We start from the raw sequence: 20,073 nt of genomic DNA on the forward strand, positions 1-20,073 counted from the left end.
TGACTGTGAAAGAAGCACCTACTGGTGCCTTGGAATAACTCCTGGTGGCCTTGCCACAGCACCTTGGACCAGGCCTCTCATTCAGTGACTGTTCCCCCACTGTCCCCTCTGTGCAGAGCAGAACATTGGCACAGAATCCACAACACCCATTATGATACAGTAGTGGCAGAACATTTCATGCTCACTCGCCAGCACTAACAGTGACAGATGTTTAGCAAAATGAAAGCCCATCAATCTGGGTGTTGGATATCCATTCTTCTATAGAGGGGCCTTCCAGGCAGGGCCTGACAATTCCCACTGCCCCGGCCTGAGATTCCCTTCCCCACCTCCTCTCTGCTTCCAACCCTCCAGGTGTCAGATGTGCCTCTGGCCCGCTTAGCTAAGGTGGGGCCAGGGGAGACCAGGCTGTCTCTCCCAGGCCTGGACTTGAGGGAGACAGAAAGTACTCTGACCCCCAAATCTGCTGTTTCTGGGCCTAGACCCTCCACCAGGGCATGGCTAATGTGCCACCTCCTCTAGGATGCCTTCCCTGACCTCCAGCTTCTCTGACCCCTATGACATCCTTCATTTCTTGCACCAAGCCCAGCAGTTTAGGACATAAGTATGGACTTACTTCCCGAGGCATAGCCCTGGCCTTATCTGGTAGTAACCCTAGGGCAGGGGTCAGGTCTTGCTGTTCTCATATTTCTCCTATCTCCTGCCCCCTTCTCCTGAAACGCCTCATTGGCTTTGAGGCATTCATTTCCAGCCACCCCTTCCTGGCTTTCCTACCTTTGACAGAGGACTCGGAAAGGAGAGTTGTGCCCCCAGGTGGGCCTTGGTTTTTTCATCAGTACAATGGGATCCTACCTCACCCAACCATGAGGTTACCCCAAGCACGGACTATGAAGCCACATGAAACTTGCTTTAGGCACTGGGCTGAAACTGAAGAGAAGGGACACAAGGGCATGGCTAGATAGCCAAGATGTTTCCAGTAAGCTGACATTCCTCTGAGCCCAGCCTCTAGGCTGGCATGGCCCAAATCAATCAGAGCTCAGTGGGCAAGAAGTCTGGGAGCATGGAGAGGCTGTTGCATTTGCCACTGTCCGGGAAAATGTCACAGGTCCTATCCCCCAGCAAGTATACATCCAGACATAGACAGATATTCCCCAGATCTCACACCCAATCCACACTCTCACTCTCATGGGCACAGCACATCTCTGTTGGAAGGAAAGGCCAAGATAAGCTAGGGGGAGGGCTCCAGCCATCTCTCCCACCCTGAGATGAGGCCAGTGGCCAGGGTGAGAAGGGGAAGGGACAGGCTCTAGAACAGTGGTTCTCAAACTTCCTAATGCCGCTACCCTTTAATACAGTTCCTGTGGGTCGCATTCTGGGAGGCCAAAGTGGTGGATTGCCTGAGCTCACAGGTTCAAGACCAGCCCAAGCAAGACCCATCTCTAAAAATTAGCCAGGCATTGCAGCAGGCACCTGTACTCAGGAGGTTAAGGCAAGAAAATTGCATGAGCACAAGAGTTTGCTGTGAGCTATGACACCATGGCACTCTACCAAGGGTGACAAAGAGAGACTCTGTCTCAAAAATAAATAAAATAAATAAATAAATAAATAAATAAATAAAATAAAACAGACTCTTGGAGAATACCCTAGAGTACTGGGCTAACGCACAGTAAGTTAGTCATCTGGGTCTTCACCACTAGACTGGGAGTTCCCTGGGACAAGGCATGTCTCGCTCATTAGAATGTGAGCAAGGACTACGTCTCCTTCCACATTGGGGGTTTGAGAATAGAGGCTGTGTTCCAGGTCATATACCTATCTTAGATGCTTTGCCTCCACCGTGCTAATGGGGTAGGTGGAACCAGGCCCATATGGAGTTGGTAGGACCAGGGATAGAAGCCCTTCTCTGAGCAGGGTGAGCACTGCAGTGGACATACTCTGTGGTGGGAGTTGGGAGCCTGGGTTCCAGATTCCACTCTGCCCTGACCCACCACAGAATGCTGGGCAATTTCCTCTGTCTGGGTGGCAGGTACCACTCCACTGACACAGACAGGGTCAGCTTTATGGACATGCAACTTGTGTAATCCCACAGGGACCTGTGCTTAGAAGGGCCCTACTGCTGTTGTCTTGAATTCTGAATAATTTTTGGACAAGGAGCTCTTTGTTTTCATTTTGCACTAGGCCCTGAAAATTATAGAGCCAACCCTGAGCACAGGCATGAGAACAGTATTGATGTTCTGTTTTGTTTTTCAGCCTAGGAGACTCTGCAAACAAAATACAAATATAAACAGATCAAACTGGAGCAAAGCTGCCCTCCCCCAATTTGTTGGGCCCCCTTCCTCGCAGCATGGGTGCTGGGGACTCCTCTAGCCACCCCTTAGACTGAGAGGTAGGCCCTACCCCCACACTTCCTCTCCTTGCCTGGGGCCTAGAATTCCCAGCCTCTGGCTCCAGCCTTGTTTCTGGAGCCTCATGTGTGAAGTGGCAGCATATCAGCCCTTACCAGAGAGGCAGTGGTCCTCAAGCACCAAGCAGGCAATCCTGAGTGGATGGCTCCCAGGCACTATGGGGCCTTAAAGGCAGAAAAACATGGCTCGGCACCTGTAGCTCAGTGGTTAGGGCACCAGCCACATACACCAGGGCTGGGGGGTTGAATCTTGCCTGGGCCTGCTAAAACAGCAGTGACAACTACAACAAAAAATAGCCCGGCATTGTGGCAGGAGCCTGTAGTTCCAGCTACTTGGGAAGCTGAGGAAAGAGAATCGCTTAAGCCCTAGAGTTTGAGGTTGCTGTGAGCTGTGACACCACAGCACTCTACCGAGGGCAACATAATGAGACTTTGTCTCAAAAAAACAAACAAAAAATGCAAAAAGAGAAAGAGGTGGCCTCCAGCTGCCATCCCCTCTCCTCCCCAGCCACCCATCTCCCAGCCCACTAGCATTTGAACTTCTTTCCACCTTTTCACTCCCCCTTGCGGTTGGGCCTTGCTTTACTCCATGCTCTGTGAGGACTCCTATGTGAAGGAGGTTGTCAGCGCTGGGTTTGACAGGGGAGGACTGAGGTCACATGGGGTGGGGCAAAGGGCATGGAAAGGAGCAGCTGTGGAAGTGAATAGTGAATTTCTTGTTTTCATGTGAGGCCTCATGGGTACAGGGTGCAAGGAGCCCTGGCGGGGGAACCAGGGAGCTCTGCCTGCTCTGGCCAAACCTGGTGGGTACTGATAGTCTTAGAATCTGTGCAAATGAGACAAATGAACTTCACACAACCTGGGCCACTGCCACAGCCACGTCCTGCAGAGTCTAGTATAGCAATCATCCTGCATAGTAGAGCAAGCCTGCTCTGGAGGGCTCAGGGTAATTCCAAAGGGCTACAGTGTTAAGCCTTGGAAATCCGGGCTAAAGCTGGGAAATCCATCCGCCTACTCACCAGGGTGGCTCAGATAGCTCCACCGTGCACTAGCACCTGCACCCTGGGGGGACAGGCATAGTTGAGCATGTGCAAGTATATGTATGCACACACCCAGGCACACACATGCACCTGCTTCCCCACCACACCTACACACTTGAGTTCAGAGCTACACACTTGTGCCTGGTCACATGTACCTGGGCTCACACACACACCCCTTCACTCACCTAAGTACAATACATGCATGGACACAGATGTACCCGTACACTATACACCCCATCCACCTGCATGCTCACAAACAGGTGCACTCACACATCTGCACACTGTGTGCACAAACACTCCCGGGCACACACACACAATCTGCACATCCATACACACCCCAGCAGCTATGTACACTTGGCACACAGATTAGTCAATCCACACTCAATCTGCATGAACATGGGCTGCCCCTCCCCCACCAAACATGTTCATGCACAAAAAGCACACATTTCTACACCCACAACTTCTGACAACAGCCACACCCACTCAATCTACACACATACCTGATGGCCAGGTCCATAGCTTGCACTCATTCTGTAGATATAGCATGATATGGCCCAGATGTAGCCCCGGGGCTGCCCAAGCCTCTAAGAAGCCTGGGGAGGAAGTCCCCCGAAACTCGGAGCTCATCCCCTCCACCCCTTCCCCACGGAGAGGCCCTAAAAGGGAGAAGGGCACATCCCATGTCCTGGCCACAAGGGGCAGAGCCAGGCTGTATGGTCACAAATTGGTGTGAGAGTGACCTATTGTATGACCTGGGGCAAGTCCCTGCCTCTCCTTGGGACTCCAAGAGCTTCGTCTAAGAGGCTCCTTTCATAATCAGAGCTGCAGGGGCCTCCTCCAAAGGGAGAAATCAGAGGTAGGTAGGGTCAACTGGAGAGACTGGAGAGGTAGGGTGGGTGAGACGGGGCTGGACCCCAGCATCTGGAGGTGGGAGGGACTGATGCCTGACGATGCTGACAGAAAGCCAGAGGGTATTATGGCAAGGCAGGAGTGGGGCAGAGGCTTAACCACCATGATGTGGCCTCCAGCTACATACCTTTGTTCCCTGAGGAGGAATGGGAAAGGGTCCCCAGCATCATCAAGGGTCATCTCTTAAGCTGCCAGCTTCCTTGAGTACAGGATGCCTTCCCCTGCTGGCTCCAGGGGTTCTGTGGGCACTGAAGGGCATGGGGGTCTCTGCCTGCACCTGTGCTCATCAGGGAAGGCTTCCCAGAGGCCTGGAGGTAGGGTGGGTGGTAGGAGTGCCAGAGCCTAGCTTATAGCATGGGGTGGGTACAACAGCTGCTTGGGCTCAGGCATGTGGGGGTGGTATCCCCTTGCTAAAGCCAAGCCCAGTCTCCTATCTCAAGCCATTCAGTGCCAACCCCAAGGTCTGCTTCTTAAAACCTTCAAGCCTACAGGGCCACCGTTGGAGGATGAGCCACTGGCCTCCCTCGGATTCAGAGTAGAGAACAGTTCTTATGCTCAAAGAGTATTAGAAAAGTGGTAGGAACTACCAAGGAAGTCCCAGGGCAGGTAAGGTGGTCCAGAGCTATGGAAGGATACTATAGGCTATGGATGGGGCTCCTGAGTTAGAGCGAAGTCAAGTCCAGCTGTGTGACTTTAGGCAAGTCACTTCTGCTCTCTGTGCTCCAGGGCCTCATCTGCAAGGAGGCCATGATGAGACTACCCTTGCCAGCATGAGCTCCGACCTAGGCTCATGACTTTCAACGACAGGCTTCCCAGTTATGCCTCCAGCCCAGAATGTGCCCCTGAACTCCAGATTCCTATGTTCAACCACTGACTCACAGCTGCACTTGGATGTCTAATGGGCATCCCAAACCCAGCACGTCCAAAGGACCCCCATCCCCTGCCCCGACACAGGTTCCTCTCCTCATCCTCTCCTCTCTCAGTGTGGAACTCTTTCCTTCCCTCCCAATTGCCCAGGCTAAAAACCATGGCGTCCTCCTTGACTCTCTCCTATGTCTCTTACCCCAAGTGCAATTCATCAGAAACCTGGACTATCTGCCTCCAGATACACCCAGACCCCCCCCCTCCCCGCAACTTCCCACAGCTCCTCCTGCCAGCACCCTCCCATCCAGACAACAGTGACCTCCTGACAGCTACCTGTACCCAGCAGCCAGGAGATCCTTTTCAACCTACATCAGACCTGGTCCTCACCTGCTCAGAAGCTCACAGTGGCCCTCTTCTTACAATAAAACCCAAAGTCCTTCCCACAGACTCATCCTATGCCATCTGCCCTGTCACCTTTCTGATCTCATGCCACTCCCCTCCTCTGGCTTCCTTAACCCCATCCCCTTTACATGTAGTAACTGCTTATACACCCATTGTGTCATGTGCTTGCTACAACACTGGAAGCAGTGGAGTCCAACTTTTTTTTTTCTCTGCCACACATTGACAGAAGAAGAGTTGTCATGGACCATACGTTAAATACACAAACACTAACAAAAGCTGATAAGGGAACAAAATATCCAACACCATGGATGAGCAAAACAGGCCTCAAACAATCCATATGGGCCACAGGTTGGACACCCCTGATGGATTGCAGGGGAAGGATCATCGCCCCAATTAACTGTTGAAACAATTGAGGATAGAGTGGCCAGCAGGCCAGATCCCAGAGTGAGATATGAAGCTTAGACCAAGAGCTAGGGTTCTTGGCCCAGTACAATGCCCCTGGTTTCAGCAACTCCTAAACCTTCAAGATAAACTCCCCCAAGCACCTAGCTAGTGCCAGGACACGGATATTGGCAGAGCCCACAGGCCTCTTGGGGTACACCCAAATTCTCAGGCCAGGCCAACATAACACAGTGGCAGCTTCTCTTTAGCTCCAGCTGAGGGAGGGAAGGGACTCAGCTGGCACTGCCAGGCCCCAGGCTCTTGGGGCTGGGAGAGGTCACACCCAATACACCTCAGACCTCAGGATCTCATAGGGATCCTGTGAGTGGTAAATGGAGGAAGCTGAGAGGAACAGACCAGACAGAAGACTGAATAGGGAGAGAAGTGAAGGAAAAGAATGAAGAATGAAAGAGGACACAGAGTCCCAGGGTGATGCAAAGGGCACGGGAGGAAAGAAGGGAAAGAGATGGAAGGGAGGCAGAGAGGGGTAGGGGAGTCAGAAATGGAGAGAGATAGGGAGAGCAAAGCAGAAGGGAAGAAAAAGGAGGAGGGTAGGAAAAGGAAGGGATGGGGGACAAAGGAGAGAGATAAGACAGAGAGAAAAAATGGGGAGAGGGCAGGAACAGAAAAAGAGAAGGAGAGAAGACCCAGAAACTAGAGAAAAACTTTGCAACTAGGACAGAAGGCAGAGCGGCACAAAAGCAGGCATTTCCAGACCAGGCCTCCACCATCCATCCCCTCTGCCACTCACCTTGTCAGCTGACTGTGAGGTGCCAAAGAAGATGGGGATGAAGGCGAGCCAGACGATGCACGTGGTGTACATGGTGAAGCCTATGGGCTTGGCCTCGTTGAAGGTCTCGGGCACCCCACGCGTCTTGATAGCATACACGGTGCATGTGACCATGAGCAGCATGCTGTAGCCCAGCAGGCAGATGAGTGACAGGTCTGAGATGTCACACTTAAGCACACCCCTGGCAAAGCGGGGGTCGAGCGTCCGCTGGTCCTGGAAGTCCACCACCGAGTGGGAAGGGTCCACCACAAACCACACACAGATGCCCAGCAGCTGCAGGGAGATGAGGCTGAAGGTGATGGCCAGCTGCGAGGCGGGGCTGATGAAGCGCGGCGCACTGACCGAGCGCTTGCCCTGCTCAAAAATGCGGTAGATGCGATTGGTCTTGGTGAGGAGGGCTGCGTAGCTGATGCTCATGCCCAGCCCCAGGAAGATTCGGCGCAGGGAGCAGGTGCCGAGGTCAGGCTCAGCGATCATGAGGAAGGTGGTGGCGTAGCACAGGAATATGCCCGCCAGCAGTACGTAGCTCAGCTCTCGGCCAGAGGCCTTGACGATGGGCGTGTCGTTGTAGCGCACAAAGGTGACCACCACAAACAATGTGGCAGCGATGCCCACCACAGCCAGGAAGAGGGGCAGCACAGCCCAGGGTGAGTCCCACTCAAGCTTGATAATGGGGATGGGCTGGCAGCCCGTGCGGTTCTCTGTGGGCCGCATGTCGTAGGGACACGTCTTACAGGTGTAGCGATCCACCTGGTACTGGTACCCTGTGCAGGGCTCGCAGTGCCAGCAGCAAGGCATGCCCTTCACTGTCTTCTTCCGTTCACCTGGCTGGCAGGGCATGCTGCAGATGGAGCGGGGCAGCTGCTGCCCACTGCCTGGCCAGTGCATCCGCTCTATCTGGCAACGACAGCACCATAGGGCAGGCCTCAGGACATGCACCCAGTGCCCTGGACCATCCACTGGGTGATGCCCCATAGCCCCACCCTTGAATTATCCAGTTAGTTGTGAGTAAAAGTCCAGCTGCCCAGATTCCACCAGGACTTGCTACATCTAACAACTGGATGTTAACAAGCTCTCCTGGATGACTCACACACCACTAATCTATGGGGAAACTTGATTGAATCCAAAACTCTCAAGACTCATATGGAGAAACTGAGTCCAGAGAGCTGTAGTAACAACTTAGGGTCTCACAGAACATCAGCGGCAAAGCAAAGGGAACTCAGGAGTTCTGACTCCCAACCCCTATGGCCTTGCCACTCACAGTAGTCCCCAGAGCAATAGCAGCAGCACCCAGGAGCTTATTGAAAATTCACATTTCAACCCCACCCCAGCCCTACTAACACAGAATCTGTTTCAATAAGAACTCCCCACAGGCAATTCATGTGCACACTAAAATGGGAGATGCAGGCTCAGCCCACAGTGCTCTGAGAAGCCCAGGGAGTTGGGTTCTGCAGAGAGCAACGAACAAAGGTTTAAACAGAGGACTCTCAATGTGTGCTCAGGGGTTAGCATTTCTTTACATCTTGCTCTAAATTAGTGCTACTCACAGCTACATGTCTCTGAAGACACAACAGCTGTGAGCAAAGGAGTCACAGGAGTGTTGTCACACCCTACTGAGTATGTTACAATATTCTGGAAAGTAAGTGAGAGGCCCAAAAGAGCTGTCAGCACTGGGCATAGGGAGCTTAGCTACACTTGGGAGCTGTATTCAAAGCACCTGCTCTAAATAAAGTGACTCTCAGGAAGAGACCACTCTTAGAGAGCAGCAAGCCTGGCTAGACTGGCCCCACGTTCATGCTGGATGCTCACTCCTGAGAAAGCATAACCAGGTGGTTGGAAGCTGTGGGGAAGATTTCAGAGCTGAGGAAGGGGTAGGGTGGGGTGGGCAGAGACTAAAGATGCCTCTTGGCAAAGTGGGAAGAAAAGTTCAAGGAAGAATGTTGTTCTGTGGCTCTAGGTATGACAGGATGTGTATTACCTTAGAAGCCAAAGGCCACAGTGACAAGCTCAACCCCTCTGCGGGAGTGACTAGGTAGGACAATCCCTGTATATCATAGTTGGAAGGGTGCAGGGGAAAGACCTTTCCTCAGAGGACACAGGGTGATGGTGAGTATTCTGGAAAACTCTGTGGTTCCGCTGGAAAGAGCAGTAAATCTGGCCAAGTCCTAGAATCACAGTTCTATTGCTAGCTGGCTGTGTGCCCTTAAGTAAATGCTTGACCTCTCTGATCCTTTGCTTTCTTATCTGATGCAATGAAAGCAGACAAAGCCATTCTGCCCTTTGTTACTTTGGGTGACTTCTATTTAGGAGTCTAATGGAAATACTTTTTGATATGCACTAGAACATCAGCTCCACGAGGGCTAGGGCTTTGTCTCTACTTCCACCCCAGCACAGGGCTGGCACATAGCAGAGGCCCCACAGATCTCTGTGGAACCTACAAAAGAATAACTGTGCCCAGGCAATGAGGCCCAGGGTGTCAGCAATGAGAGGCCACCTCCTCGCCCTGCCCAGAGAGGTGCCCTGCCTGCCACCCAAACTGAGCCACTCAGGGAGAAAGCAGGGAAGGTGTGATGGTTAAAGTCCAGCCCCACCTCACCTCCTGCACCATCCCAGCTCTGTCCAGGCCTTACAAGGCAAGAAGGTAACATAGGATGAAGAGATCATCATGGGCTGGACCAGGATGGACCACGAAGATGGTCTGGATGGGCCGAGGGGCCTTGTACTCCTGGGGAGGGGACCCTCAGAGAGGAGCCCACTGCCACCCACACATACCCAGGCCCTGCCACCTTCAATTAGGACATCTGCAAAATGGGATATCAGTGCCTACCTCACAGAGCTGTCCCCTGGCAGCAAGATGACATGCTAGGGCAGCAGCTGAGACGCAGCAGGTGCTCAGTAAGCACCAGCTGTTACTGCTAGGCCGAATGCATCAAAGACCCCCCCTCACTTTGGTACTGTCCCTTTGCCAAGTGCTCCTACCCACCCTGTCTTTCTGCTTAGCAATCCAAGGAGCATCATCATAGGAATGGCTCTGTTCTTGCCACAAGGCATGGCCTTAGGAAGGGGCCTATCTCCCCAGGGTGGTTTTCTTGAAATATTTCCCCTGACTTTGAAGACCGTTGGGGCTGAACAAGATCATCAGTCACAAGTGCTATGTAGAGCAAGCCTGAGGGGCTCCTCACTGGAACAGACTGTTACAACAGAGATGGCAAGGACATGGTGCGACACTTCCAGGATCCCAGAACAAGGATGGCTGAAGCTGGACTAGGACCTGGGCCCCGAGTCTCTCCAGTTCCTCCACAGTGCCACATTGAGCCCACACTGACACCTTCACCCTTACAAGGTAGAGACCAAGTCCACAAGCATTTCCTTGGGGAATAAACCATAGTTTCTTCTTTCTAAAAACACTGTTGTGTTTCACAAGAGAGGACACAAAGGGCCAGAGAGGGAAAATCACCATATTTCTGGGACATTCCATGAGGTAGGAAAACATGGCTAGGAAGGCCCAGAACAATGACTGCCTTCTGGTATGGTATGACAGGGCTGGGGAACTAGCTCTCAGATGGGTCCCTCCCCACAAGCCAGGGCCAGCAGTCCCCCGGACCTGTGCCCTCTGCCTTAAGACTCGATCCTCTGTCCAAAGACAGCCCCCTCCTCACTTCACTTCCTCAAATTCGCCTTTGGCCTTTGAGCCATTTCACTCTGGTATGAATTCTACCCAGAGTTGCCCCAGCCTCTGCCCATGGGTAGCAGGTAGGAAGGCCCCAGGCTGAGGGAGAAGACAGAACTAGAATGGGCAGCAGGATCCTGGCCACCCTATCTTCCATTCTGGGGTGGGGACCACTGGGCAAAAAGCCCAACCTGGTAGTCAGGCCTGGTCAGAGGCTGCCTCTCTTTGGTCCCTCTGCCCCAGGGGTTAGGTGGGGGGGGGGGCAACTTTGTCTCTACTCCCCTCTGGGACCACTCCCTGCTCTCCTGCTTACTCTGAGGTACAGGTGGTCAGTCCAAGAGCCGATGACCTTGTATTCAGCAGAGCCATTGCGCAGCTGGTACTGGTAAATGTCATAGCGCCCAGGTGCATCTCCATTCTCATTGAAGGTCACGGGGTTCCCTGCAATGCCTGTGGGAGAAAGTGGGTATCTTTTCAGAGTCCTTACCCAGACACAGAGAGGACAGGAGCTCAGGGCAAAGACATCTCTGGGGAGGCCCCTCAGTGGAATACCCTGGGAGGTTTCACCCAAACATCTAAGGAGACCTCAACCCACGGAGCCCCAGGCCCACTTCCCCTGGGCTTGATCAGTGACATTCAGGGTCCAGCAGTACCCCACACCACGTCCCCACCTGAGAAGTTGACATTTCGGATGTACTTAAGCAGCTGGGTGCCATCTACAGGATCCATGCGTGGGCAGAGCCCTACGCGGCCAGGACACAGATCACGGTGCATGGCGTGCAATGCGTGGCCCATGGCGTACACAGCATCAATCACGAACTGCACCTTCCCCTCCTGCTCGTATGCAGAGTCCTGCCCAATTCGCTCACGATCTGCGAGGAAACACCCAGGACGGGGCACCCATGAGGTCCACCACCTTCACAGCAGTGCAGTGGGCGCCAAAGCTCCCCAGCATCCAGAGAGGAGGTATGATCCATTGGTGTACACCCAGCCCTTCTGATTCCCAGCCTAGTCTGATCCCTCTCCCCAGAAACCCATCCAGTGGAAGCCCCTGGGGACAGGCCTTAGGGGTAGGGGGGAGTGCTCACTGGCCTCAGCACTGCACCACTGATGTCTATACCCCCCAGGCCCCAGAAGGGCCAGGGTGGGCCTCCTTGTCACCCATCACCCTGCAAGATTCTTGTCCAGAAGATCTCCCTGTGGTGGTGGCACCTGCTGCTCGTCCCCCACCCTGGTCTGGAATTGTAGGAGCAGCTTTCCTTATGGGCTGGGAAAGAGCCAGGACAGGGGCCGTGTCTGTCAGTGAGAATGGCGGTGCCCCTAAAGCAGCCAAAGGCAGCACCAGCAAGCGTATGCTGTCCTCACCCCAAGGTACTGGTAGAGAAACTGAGGCCCAGAAAGGTTGAAAGATTAGACTCCTGTGCGTGCAATGGTTTCCAGTCATCCCCAGCCATTCTTCCTGTACTTCCCTGACACCTGCCCTCCAGGAGCCAGTGTATATGAACTTTGCAAACTGGGGAACCCCACAACCATCTTTTCACTGCCAATTGCACTGTGGCCTTGGAAACCTGGCTTCCTATCCTCATGCCCTTCCCTCTGTACCTACCCAGGCACTCTGCTCTGGGGCTCCAGGAAAGCTCCTGGGCTGCCAGAGGCCTCAGTATCCTCGTTGGCAAGAAGGAGTTCATAATCCTGCCTCACAAGAGTCTCCACTGATCCATGGTGTCATATGTGCTAGGTGGTCAGAATTGGGGTGCTGAGGGGGCTACAGAGGTCTGTGGTCTGGACCATGCCAGGAGGCTTTGTTGGTGGGGAGGTGGTTCCCAGCCTGGGCCCTGGGTAACGATGATGGTAAAGAATGTATTACTACTCTGGCTTCTAACTGCCACTGAGCGCCTGCCATGTGCTAGGCTCCTCATGGATAATAACTCACTGGATCCCCACAACAATGCTACAAAGTGAGTAATTACCCCCATTACAGAGATATAGAAACTGGGCACAGAAAAGCTCAGGAATGTTCCAGACCATGCAGGATTTGAACCCAGGTACCCCAGTTCCTGTGCACCACACTCTGCCAGACAGGGAGGGCATGGGGGTTCTGAGGGGAGGACATGAGGGCAGGAGGATGGCAGGGTAAAGGAAGGGACAGGATGGACAGAGCCAGGGAAGGCTCCAACCCCCAGCCCAGCCCTCTGGCTGGAAGGCAGGAGCCACACATGTGTCATACCCTGTAGGGCAGTCCCCAGTGGACAGTAGTGTGAGCAAATGTACCTGTGTGCAGCCCCTCAGCCCAGGGGCCTGCCCCTCCTGTGTGGCACCAGGTTGGCCTGAGTCATCAGTAGGCCCTGATTCCATGGGAACTCCAGAGGTCACTATGTCCATTCCTTTGCTGTGGACACCTCACAGGCCAACACCATGTGCAGGGAGTCTCACGGTTTCTCCCTGTGTTCTGCTTGACCATCAAATCCCCTCATCCCAGGGTATGGGATGACTGGCTGTGGTATTTATCACCTCTCAGCTGGCCTGGTCACTCAGTTGGCCCTGCTGGCCAGAACCCCACCCCATTCTCAGCCTAGCCCAAGCAGACACTCAGATTACAAACTGGATATCAAAAATCATAGAATCACAATACTGGGGATGGCAGGGCCACAGGGACCATCCTTTCCAACTGTCACTTTACAGATGAGAAAATGAGGCCAGAGAAGGAAACCCAGACTCACACGGCCAACAGGAAACAGGATGGGCACTCCCAGGCTCCAGACCCCCAGCTCTGCCTCCATCCCAGACTGCACTTGACCTGGGGGCTTGTCTGCCAGCTTTGCTAACAGGTAACACTCTTTCTAAGCAAAGGCACAAACAGACAGGGATGAACATGAAAGGCAAATCCTCCAGTTCACCATCTTGCCTTCTAGTCTCTGATAACAAGGTCCTGAAGGCCTAATGAGAAAGGGACAATCCCATCCCCAAAAGGCACAGAGAGAGCTGGAGCAGTCACTTGGAAAAGCCTGCCCTGGACCCCACCCTTGCTTCCCATTTCCCCTAGGCCCTGTCCTCTCCTGCCTGGAGATCCATAAAATGCCCTCTGTACAGCTCCCATCCTCCCTCCTCTCAGACAGATTCAGGCCTAAATTATTAACCAGGGATAGAGAGGTGGGCTGTGGTCACTGCAAAGAGGAGGCAGCTCTCTCCCAAGGCCAAGGTCACACCTCATGGCACTGTAGGCTGGCTATATCTATAGTGGAAACACACCTTCCCCACTAAGCTGGCCTCTCCTCTTCCTGGCTCCGGGGAGTCCCCAGAGGAGCCAGCTGAAACATCCATTCCTGGGCCATTTTAGCTCAGGACCAAGTGCTCTCACCAGAGTCATGAAGTCACTAGAATCAACACTAGTGTGGACCCCATGGAACAGCCTCCCCAGGGAAAGCCGATTCTACCTGGGGTAGCTCTGGGGGAAAAGACTCTAGAGTCCTGTGGGTCCCAGGTAGTCCTAGAGTGCTACCCCTACAGAGTGTCCACCCCAGCCCTGTCACACAGACCTACAGAGACTTCTCAACACTCTCACATCCTTGACTTTGTCTGAAGTCTAGCCCCAGTTACAAATGAGAAAAGTGGGGTGCATGAGGCAACGTTCAAAGGGGGTAATAGGACTTGAGTGTGCCCACCACACACGTGTGCATGTACATTCATACATGCTCCAACACAGGCATACATACAAACACATACAACGTGTCTACACTCTATGTGTGTAAGGACCCACAGGCCCTTTCCCTGTGCCCCACAGGAAACAACAATGACAGAGCCAAAGTGCACTCCCATGAGCAGGGTGGCAGGGACTGCAGGGGAGGGCGGGAGCTTGAAGAATCACAGGAACCACAAACACACTTAACAAGACAAGACACTCTGTCCCAAAGAACCACTGGAGCTGCGCCCATAACTGGAGCAGCTCTCTGCGCAGTGAGCCCTGGCTCCTCAGCAGACAGCCCTGCAGCGTGGCTCGCATTTACCAAGCCTTCACCGAGCCCTCGTGTGCTGACATCTCACCTTCCCCACAGTTCTGGGAGACAGACTCCACCAGCCCGTCTCACAGGGGAGGTAACTGAGGTTTGCAGGTGGGTGGGTGATGTCCCTAAAGCCCCTAGGAATCTTCACACCAGGGCAGTGCTCAATACACACCTGTGGACCGAACGAACTGATAAGTGGTGGAGCTGGGATTTGAACCCAGATTGCTCTGGCTCCAAAAGGGTCTCCACCACCCTGACCTGCCTCCTTCCCCCTTCTCTAGGGCCTAGGCTCTGCCATCAAGTGTCTAGTCCAGGGCTCACCAAGGGCCAAGGACCCCGTGTCTGCAGATCTAGAGGAAGTAGGTGACAGTGGGTAGGAGTCCGAACATCCCCTTTCACAGGATCCCCAGGCCCAGGCAGGGGGACTACAGTTCTGGGAGGAAGCAAGACATGGATTTCTGAGAGCTATCGGAGGAGACAAATTCCACACACACAGCGGCAGTGACAGCAGCAACAGTTTGAAGATGTCCTAATTGTGTCCCGGGGCACAGTGAGGCAGAGATGCGTTTGGCTCTGCCATGGGTGACAGCCAGCCAGGGAACCATCGGGGAGGATTTTCTCCGTCAAAACCCCGCAGCTGTGGTTACTACGGCGACTGCAGCCTTTGTCTGTAGGTTGTAAATTGTAATTGAAATGAGTTTTCAAGGTTGAAATAATCAGAGCCCTCCTTGTCTCCCCCTCACTTCTTCACAACTCACCCCACCCAGCTGTGCTCCTCTGAGCCCTAATGCATACACACACACTCACACAATGCAAGTGCACACACGCTTGAAGCGGCTCATGTCAGGGTGCACAAAACCAGCCCCATAGACATATCTTCACACCTACACATATAGAATAGTAAGTGCACAAGCCTGCAAGCCTTCACACATGTCTGTACATTCATACATGCTCCAACACAGGCATACATACAAACACATACAACGTGTCTACACTCTACATTTAACATGGCACTTACACAAACGTGTGGGCATTCAGATTCACCCACTTTCTCAGGCTGAGAAGTCCCCAAAACAGATGCTGACAAGGACCAGGGTGCAAAGGCTGTATGTAGGGTAGGGAGGTGAAAGGGGAAAGGGTAAGCAGGTCATGCTGGCATGAGGGGCTCAGGCCTGCCGGGGACCTCAACTTCTGATGTCAGCATTTTCACCCCAGGGTCATATTCCTGAGGGTCTATAAGAATTGTTTTCCTTCCGATGGAGCCCGCAGCTAGCAAGATTGAGAAGCCTCAGGCTGTGCCACCAGAGTTCTTAGAGCTTGAGATAGAGCACTTGAGAGAGGGAGTGAAGAACCCGGGCCCCCAGGTAGGTTGTTTTACTTCCCTGAGCCTCGGGTTCCTCCTCTCTGAGATGGTGGTGCCATTTACCAAAACCATTAAGCCCCCAGAACAGGGTGCAGGGAGCAGTTACCATGGGGCCGAGATGGAATTGTGGGGGGGCGAGCTAGGGATAGAGACCAGGCCAAGTTGTTTAGCGATTCCCTAGACTGGGAAGCAGGTGATTTGAGGATAAAAATTCAGGGCAAAGAACTGGTGGAAACAGTGGTGTGGGGCTGAAGAGCAGGAGTGTGACTCTGGACCCATAAGAATCAGGCCTGTGACTTCTGGGAATGGGGGGCAGAACCAGGACACATCAAGACCAGCTCTGAGAACAGGACTTAAGGGACCCTCAGAAGAACCTGCATGTCTCAGGGAGGTGATGAAGGAGAATGGCTCAATCTCAGATGAGGGGGGCAGTGAGGAAGCATAGTGGGGTGGCTTTCTCTGCCCCTTCCATATGCGTGGCTGACCTGGGCCTGTGGGTGTCTAGTGGGCACTTATCGCATGGGAGGAGACCTCCGGGAAGGGGGCATCATCTAGCATAGTGTCAAGGAGGACAGGCGAAGTGAGGCGGAGCAAGGAGCTCTATGCATAGGGCATGGTGCTGGGTGGCTCCCCTCCGTGTCCCCTTCAGTCCTCCCAACAGCCCCTCTAGGTAAGGAGGGATGAGGAACCCAAGGCACAACCTAAAGGCACATCTGAGGAGACCGAGGCTCTAGGAGACTCAGTTACTTGGCCTGGAGCATATAGCTGCTCAGCCAGGAGTCAGGGCCAGCAATGTTTGTTTGTCTACTTCACCAGACAGCTCTCTGAAGAGGTCCTGGGACCCACCTGTCCTACTTCCTCTCAGTTTGTTCATGGGACGAAAACTGGTACATGTGTTTTCATATTTGTGTGCAAAGGCAAGTTGATGTGTACAGATGTGTAGTATAGGGATAGCTCATGCTTGATTACTCGTGTGAGCATGTATATTTGCATAGATGCTGCTGGGGCCCTAGCCATCCTCCCAGCAAACGTCATCCCTGTGTGAGACGGTTCCTGCCCTGGGAACAGCCTAGGACTGACCAAACCAGGGAATGTGTGCCCACAGATAGGGAACCCTTGGGCATGGTGTGCCCCACACCATAGTTTCCACCAGTTCTTTGCCCTAAGTTTTCATCCTCAAATCACCTGCTTCCCAGTCTGGGGAATCGCTAAACAACTCAGCCTGGTCTCTATCCCAGGAACCCGAGGCTCAGGGAAGTAAAACAACCTACCCGGGGGCCGGGCTCTTCACTCCCTCTCTCAAGTGCTCTTTCTCAAGCTCTAAGAAAACTGGTGGCACAGTTTGAGGCTCCTCAGCCTTGTTAGCTGTGGGCTGCATCTGAAGGGAAAAAATTCTCATAGACCCTCAGGAATATGACCCTGAGGTGAAAATGCTGTCATCAGAAGTTGAAGTCCTGGTTATAACAATGAATCCCAATTGCAAATGATCACAGGAGCAGAGAAGTTGTGTCTTGGTGATTGGTAGAGATCACTTCTGGGTGGCCATTAAAATGGAAATAGAAAGTTTAAGAATACTTGGAACTCCTGGGACCCTAAGAGTATGACCTCAAGAATGTGTCCCCAGACTTTCACACCTTCAATATGAAAAACAGGACATAAGTACCAGGGTCTGGTGGGAACAGCTGGAATTCCCCATTTCAGCCCCTTACTGGGCCTGGCCAGTGGCTTAGCATGTCTGAGCTTCCTGCTGTGACACGAGGTTGGCACCTGGGACCAAGAGAGAAGAATGACACCTGTAGTGTCCTATACCTACAGCAGGGGCCATACCCAGCAGCTGCATGGTACTGTACCTAGGAAAGGCCAGTTCTCAGCCCCTCCCTGCTTCTGAGGCCAAAGTGCATCAGCTCAGGAGCCAGGAGCCTGGGCTTGGCTCTGCCAGACAGGGAAGGACAGGGCTGAGCTGCCTGCACCTGTTAACAATGCCCCGCCACAGATCTCCCCTCCCCAACTCAGCCAGTCTCCTTCCCCTCCCAACAGTGTCTACTCTGGATCCTCCGCTGAAACCTTCCCTTAACACAGAATCTGCTGTCATTTCTCCCATTTAAACAAACAAAACCCGCTCTTGACCCAACTCTCCCCAATTCCATTCTCGGTTCCTGTTTACATCAAACTTCTCAAAAGAGTTACCTCTGTTCACTGTCATCAATTTCTCTCCTCTGCTTTTCCCATCACCACCAACCCCAACTTGGCTTTTGCCCCACTTCTCCAAAGAAACTGGTCTTGGCCCCTGGACAGCATGTGATGGAGCTGGTCACTCCTTCCTCCCTAATGCTCCCTTCCCCTCCGGGACACCATGCTCCTGGCCCTCCTCCAGGGGTGCTCCCGATACTCCAGTGTCCAGGGCCCCCTTGGACCTCTTCTCCAACTATACTCACTCTTGCTGCTGACGCTCCCCCCCGACTCCAGCTCCTACTCCACAAGGCCACGTGGAAATCCAGCAAGCATCTCATTCTCAAGTGCCCTACACTAAACCCCGTCTTTCTTCCCCAGCCTGCTCCTCCTCCCACCCACACCTTCTCTGTGCATGGCAATTCTATCCTCCTCCTCCCAGCTGAGGACCTTGGAGCCATCCTTGATTCTCTGTCATCTCTCCCTTAAATCCTTCAGCAAACTTTGCAGCCACACTGCAAAGTTTACAAAGAATCCAACACCTTCTTACCACCTCCACAGCTACCACCCGCCCAGGCCTCATCACTCCCCGCTGGATTACAGCACCAGCCTCCTAACTGGCCTCCCACTCTGCCCTCATTCTCAGCAAGCAGTGAGCAGGCAGCAGCCAGAGTGAACCTGTTAGAACATAAATCGGATCACACCAATCCTCTTTCAAACCCTGCAATAGCTTTGTCCTGTTCTGCATAAAAGACCAAATCCTCACGAACTGCCTCCAACTCACATGATGAGTATTTCCCCCACCTGTTGCTCTGCATCAGCCATACAGGCCTCCTCACTGTTCCCCAGACCTGCCAGGCACGAGCCCTCCCCAGGGCCTTTGCCTGTGCCATGCCCACTGCCTGGCAGCTCTTTCCTAGATCTCCCCCGCTTACTCTCTTACTGCCTTCAGGTCTTTCTCCGAGTTTCATCTTCTCAGTGAGACCTCTGACTTAAAAGCAGTACAATTTCTCTAGCCTCCCGGCATTCCCAATTCCCTCCTAGAAGTCTCCTGGATCTGCCTTCTCCAGCCTCACAAGTAGGTCTTCTCTGGAGCCCAGGGCACAGACTGCCAGGCCACAGGCCCTACTCCACGCCTGGTCTGCAAGGCCATACTGTCTCCCCTTGCCTAGGGGAGGTCACAAAGACCCTAACATGGGGCTCACATAGTCTGCATCTTAGTAAATGCTGGGTGTCTCTCACAGACCCTAATATGGGGCTCACATAGTCTTAGGGGAGTCTGCAAGGCCATACTGTCTCCCGTTGCTTAGGGGAGGTCGCACAGACCCTAACATGGGGCTCACATAGTCTGCATCTTAGTAAATGCTGGTTGGTGTCCTGATTGACAAGTGAGAAGCAGCACTGAGAGAAGGGCCCAGGACCCTCTCGCTACCATGTGGCCAATGGTTTGAGCAGCTGTCAGTTCCTTTAATAAGGGCACACCCTGGCATATAGCAGGTGCTTCCAAATGTTGGTCTTCCCTCCTTTCCTTGAGAGGGAGGGTTCTTCAGCTTCCTTTACAGATACAGAGGTAGGGAGATCTTTCAAAGGCAGGCTGGAGAAGCCAGGAGGGCCCTGGGGTTGGGACATTAGTTGGCCTAAAGCAGTGGTTCTCAACCTTCCTAATCTTGTGACCCTTTAATACAGTTCCTCATGTTGTGGTAACCCCCAACCATAAAATTATTTTTGTTGCTACTTCATAACTGTAAATTTGCTACTGTTACGAATCATAATGTAAATCTCTGATATGCAGGATGTATTTTCATTGGTCATGACCCACAAGTTGAGAACCTCTGGCCTAAAGCAAGATATCTCTGGAATTAAATGTTATGGGTTAAAATCCTAGCTCTGCGTGACCTTAGGCAAATCCTTAACCTCCCTGTGCCTCAGTTTCCTCATCTGTAAAATTGCTGAAAAGATTATAAATGCAAAACATTGGAACAGAGATTGACAATTAGTAAATGCTATATAAATATTAGTTACTATT

At 53.0% G+C, this 20,073-nt stretch overlaps 1 protein-coding gene across 5 annotated transcripts in view; it reads right to left on the reverse strand.

Annotated features, from left to right (window-relative positions):
* The window catches only part of GRM4 (glutamate metabotropic receptor 4), a 117,084-nt gene that overhangs the window by 6,543 nt on the left and 90,468 nt on the right, over positions 1–20,073 (reverse strand). For all 5 annotated transcript variants that reach the window (XM_012804685.1, XM_012804683.1, XM_003789107.1 and 2 more), the window contains 3 exons: positions 11,186–11,386; positions 10,828–10,964; positions 6,806–7,741 (listed from right to left, as the gene is read on the reverse strand). In XM_012804685.1, the coding sequence (XP_012660139.1) occupies positions 6,806–7,741; positions 10,828–10,964; positions 11,186–11,386 (1,274 nt within the window). The remainder of the gene's footprint in view (positions 1–6,805; positions 7,742–10,827; positions 10,965–11,185; positions 11,387–20,073) is intronic.

Source organism: Otolemur garnettii, unplaced genomic scaffold (genome assembly GCF_000181295.1).
Source record: "Otolemur garnettii isolate 467f Iridium unplaced genomic scaffold, OtoGar3 scaffold00031, whole genome shotgun sequence".
In the NCBI taxonomy this organism is placed as follows: Eukaryota; Metazoa; Chordata; class Mammalia; order Primates; family Galagidae; genus Otolemur; species Otolemur garnettii.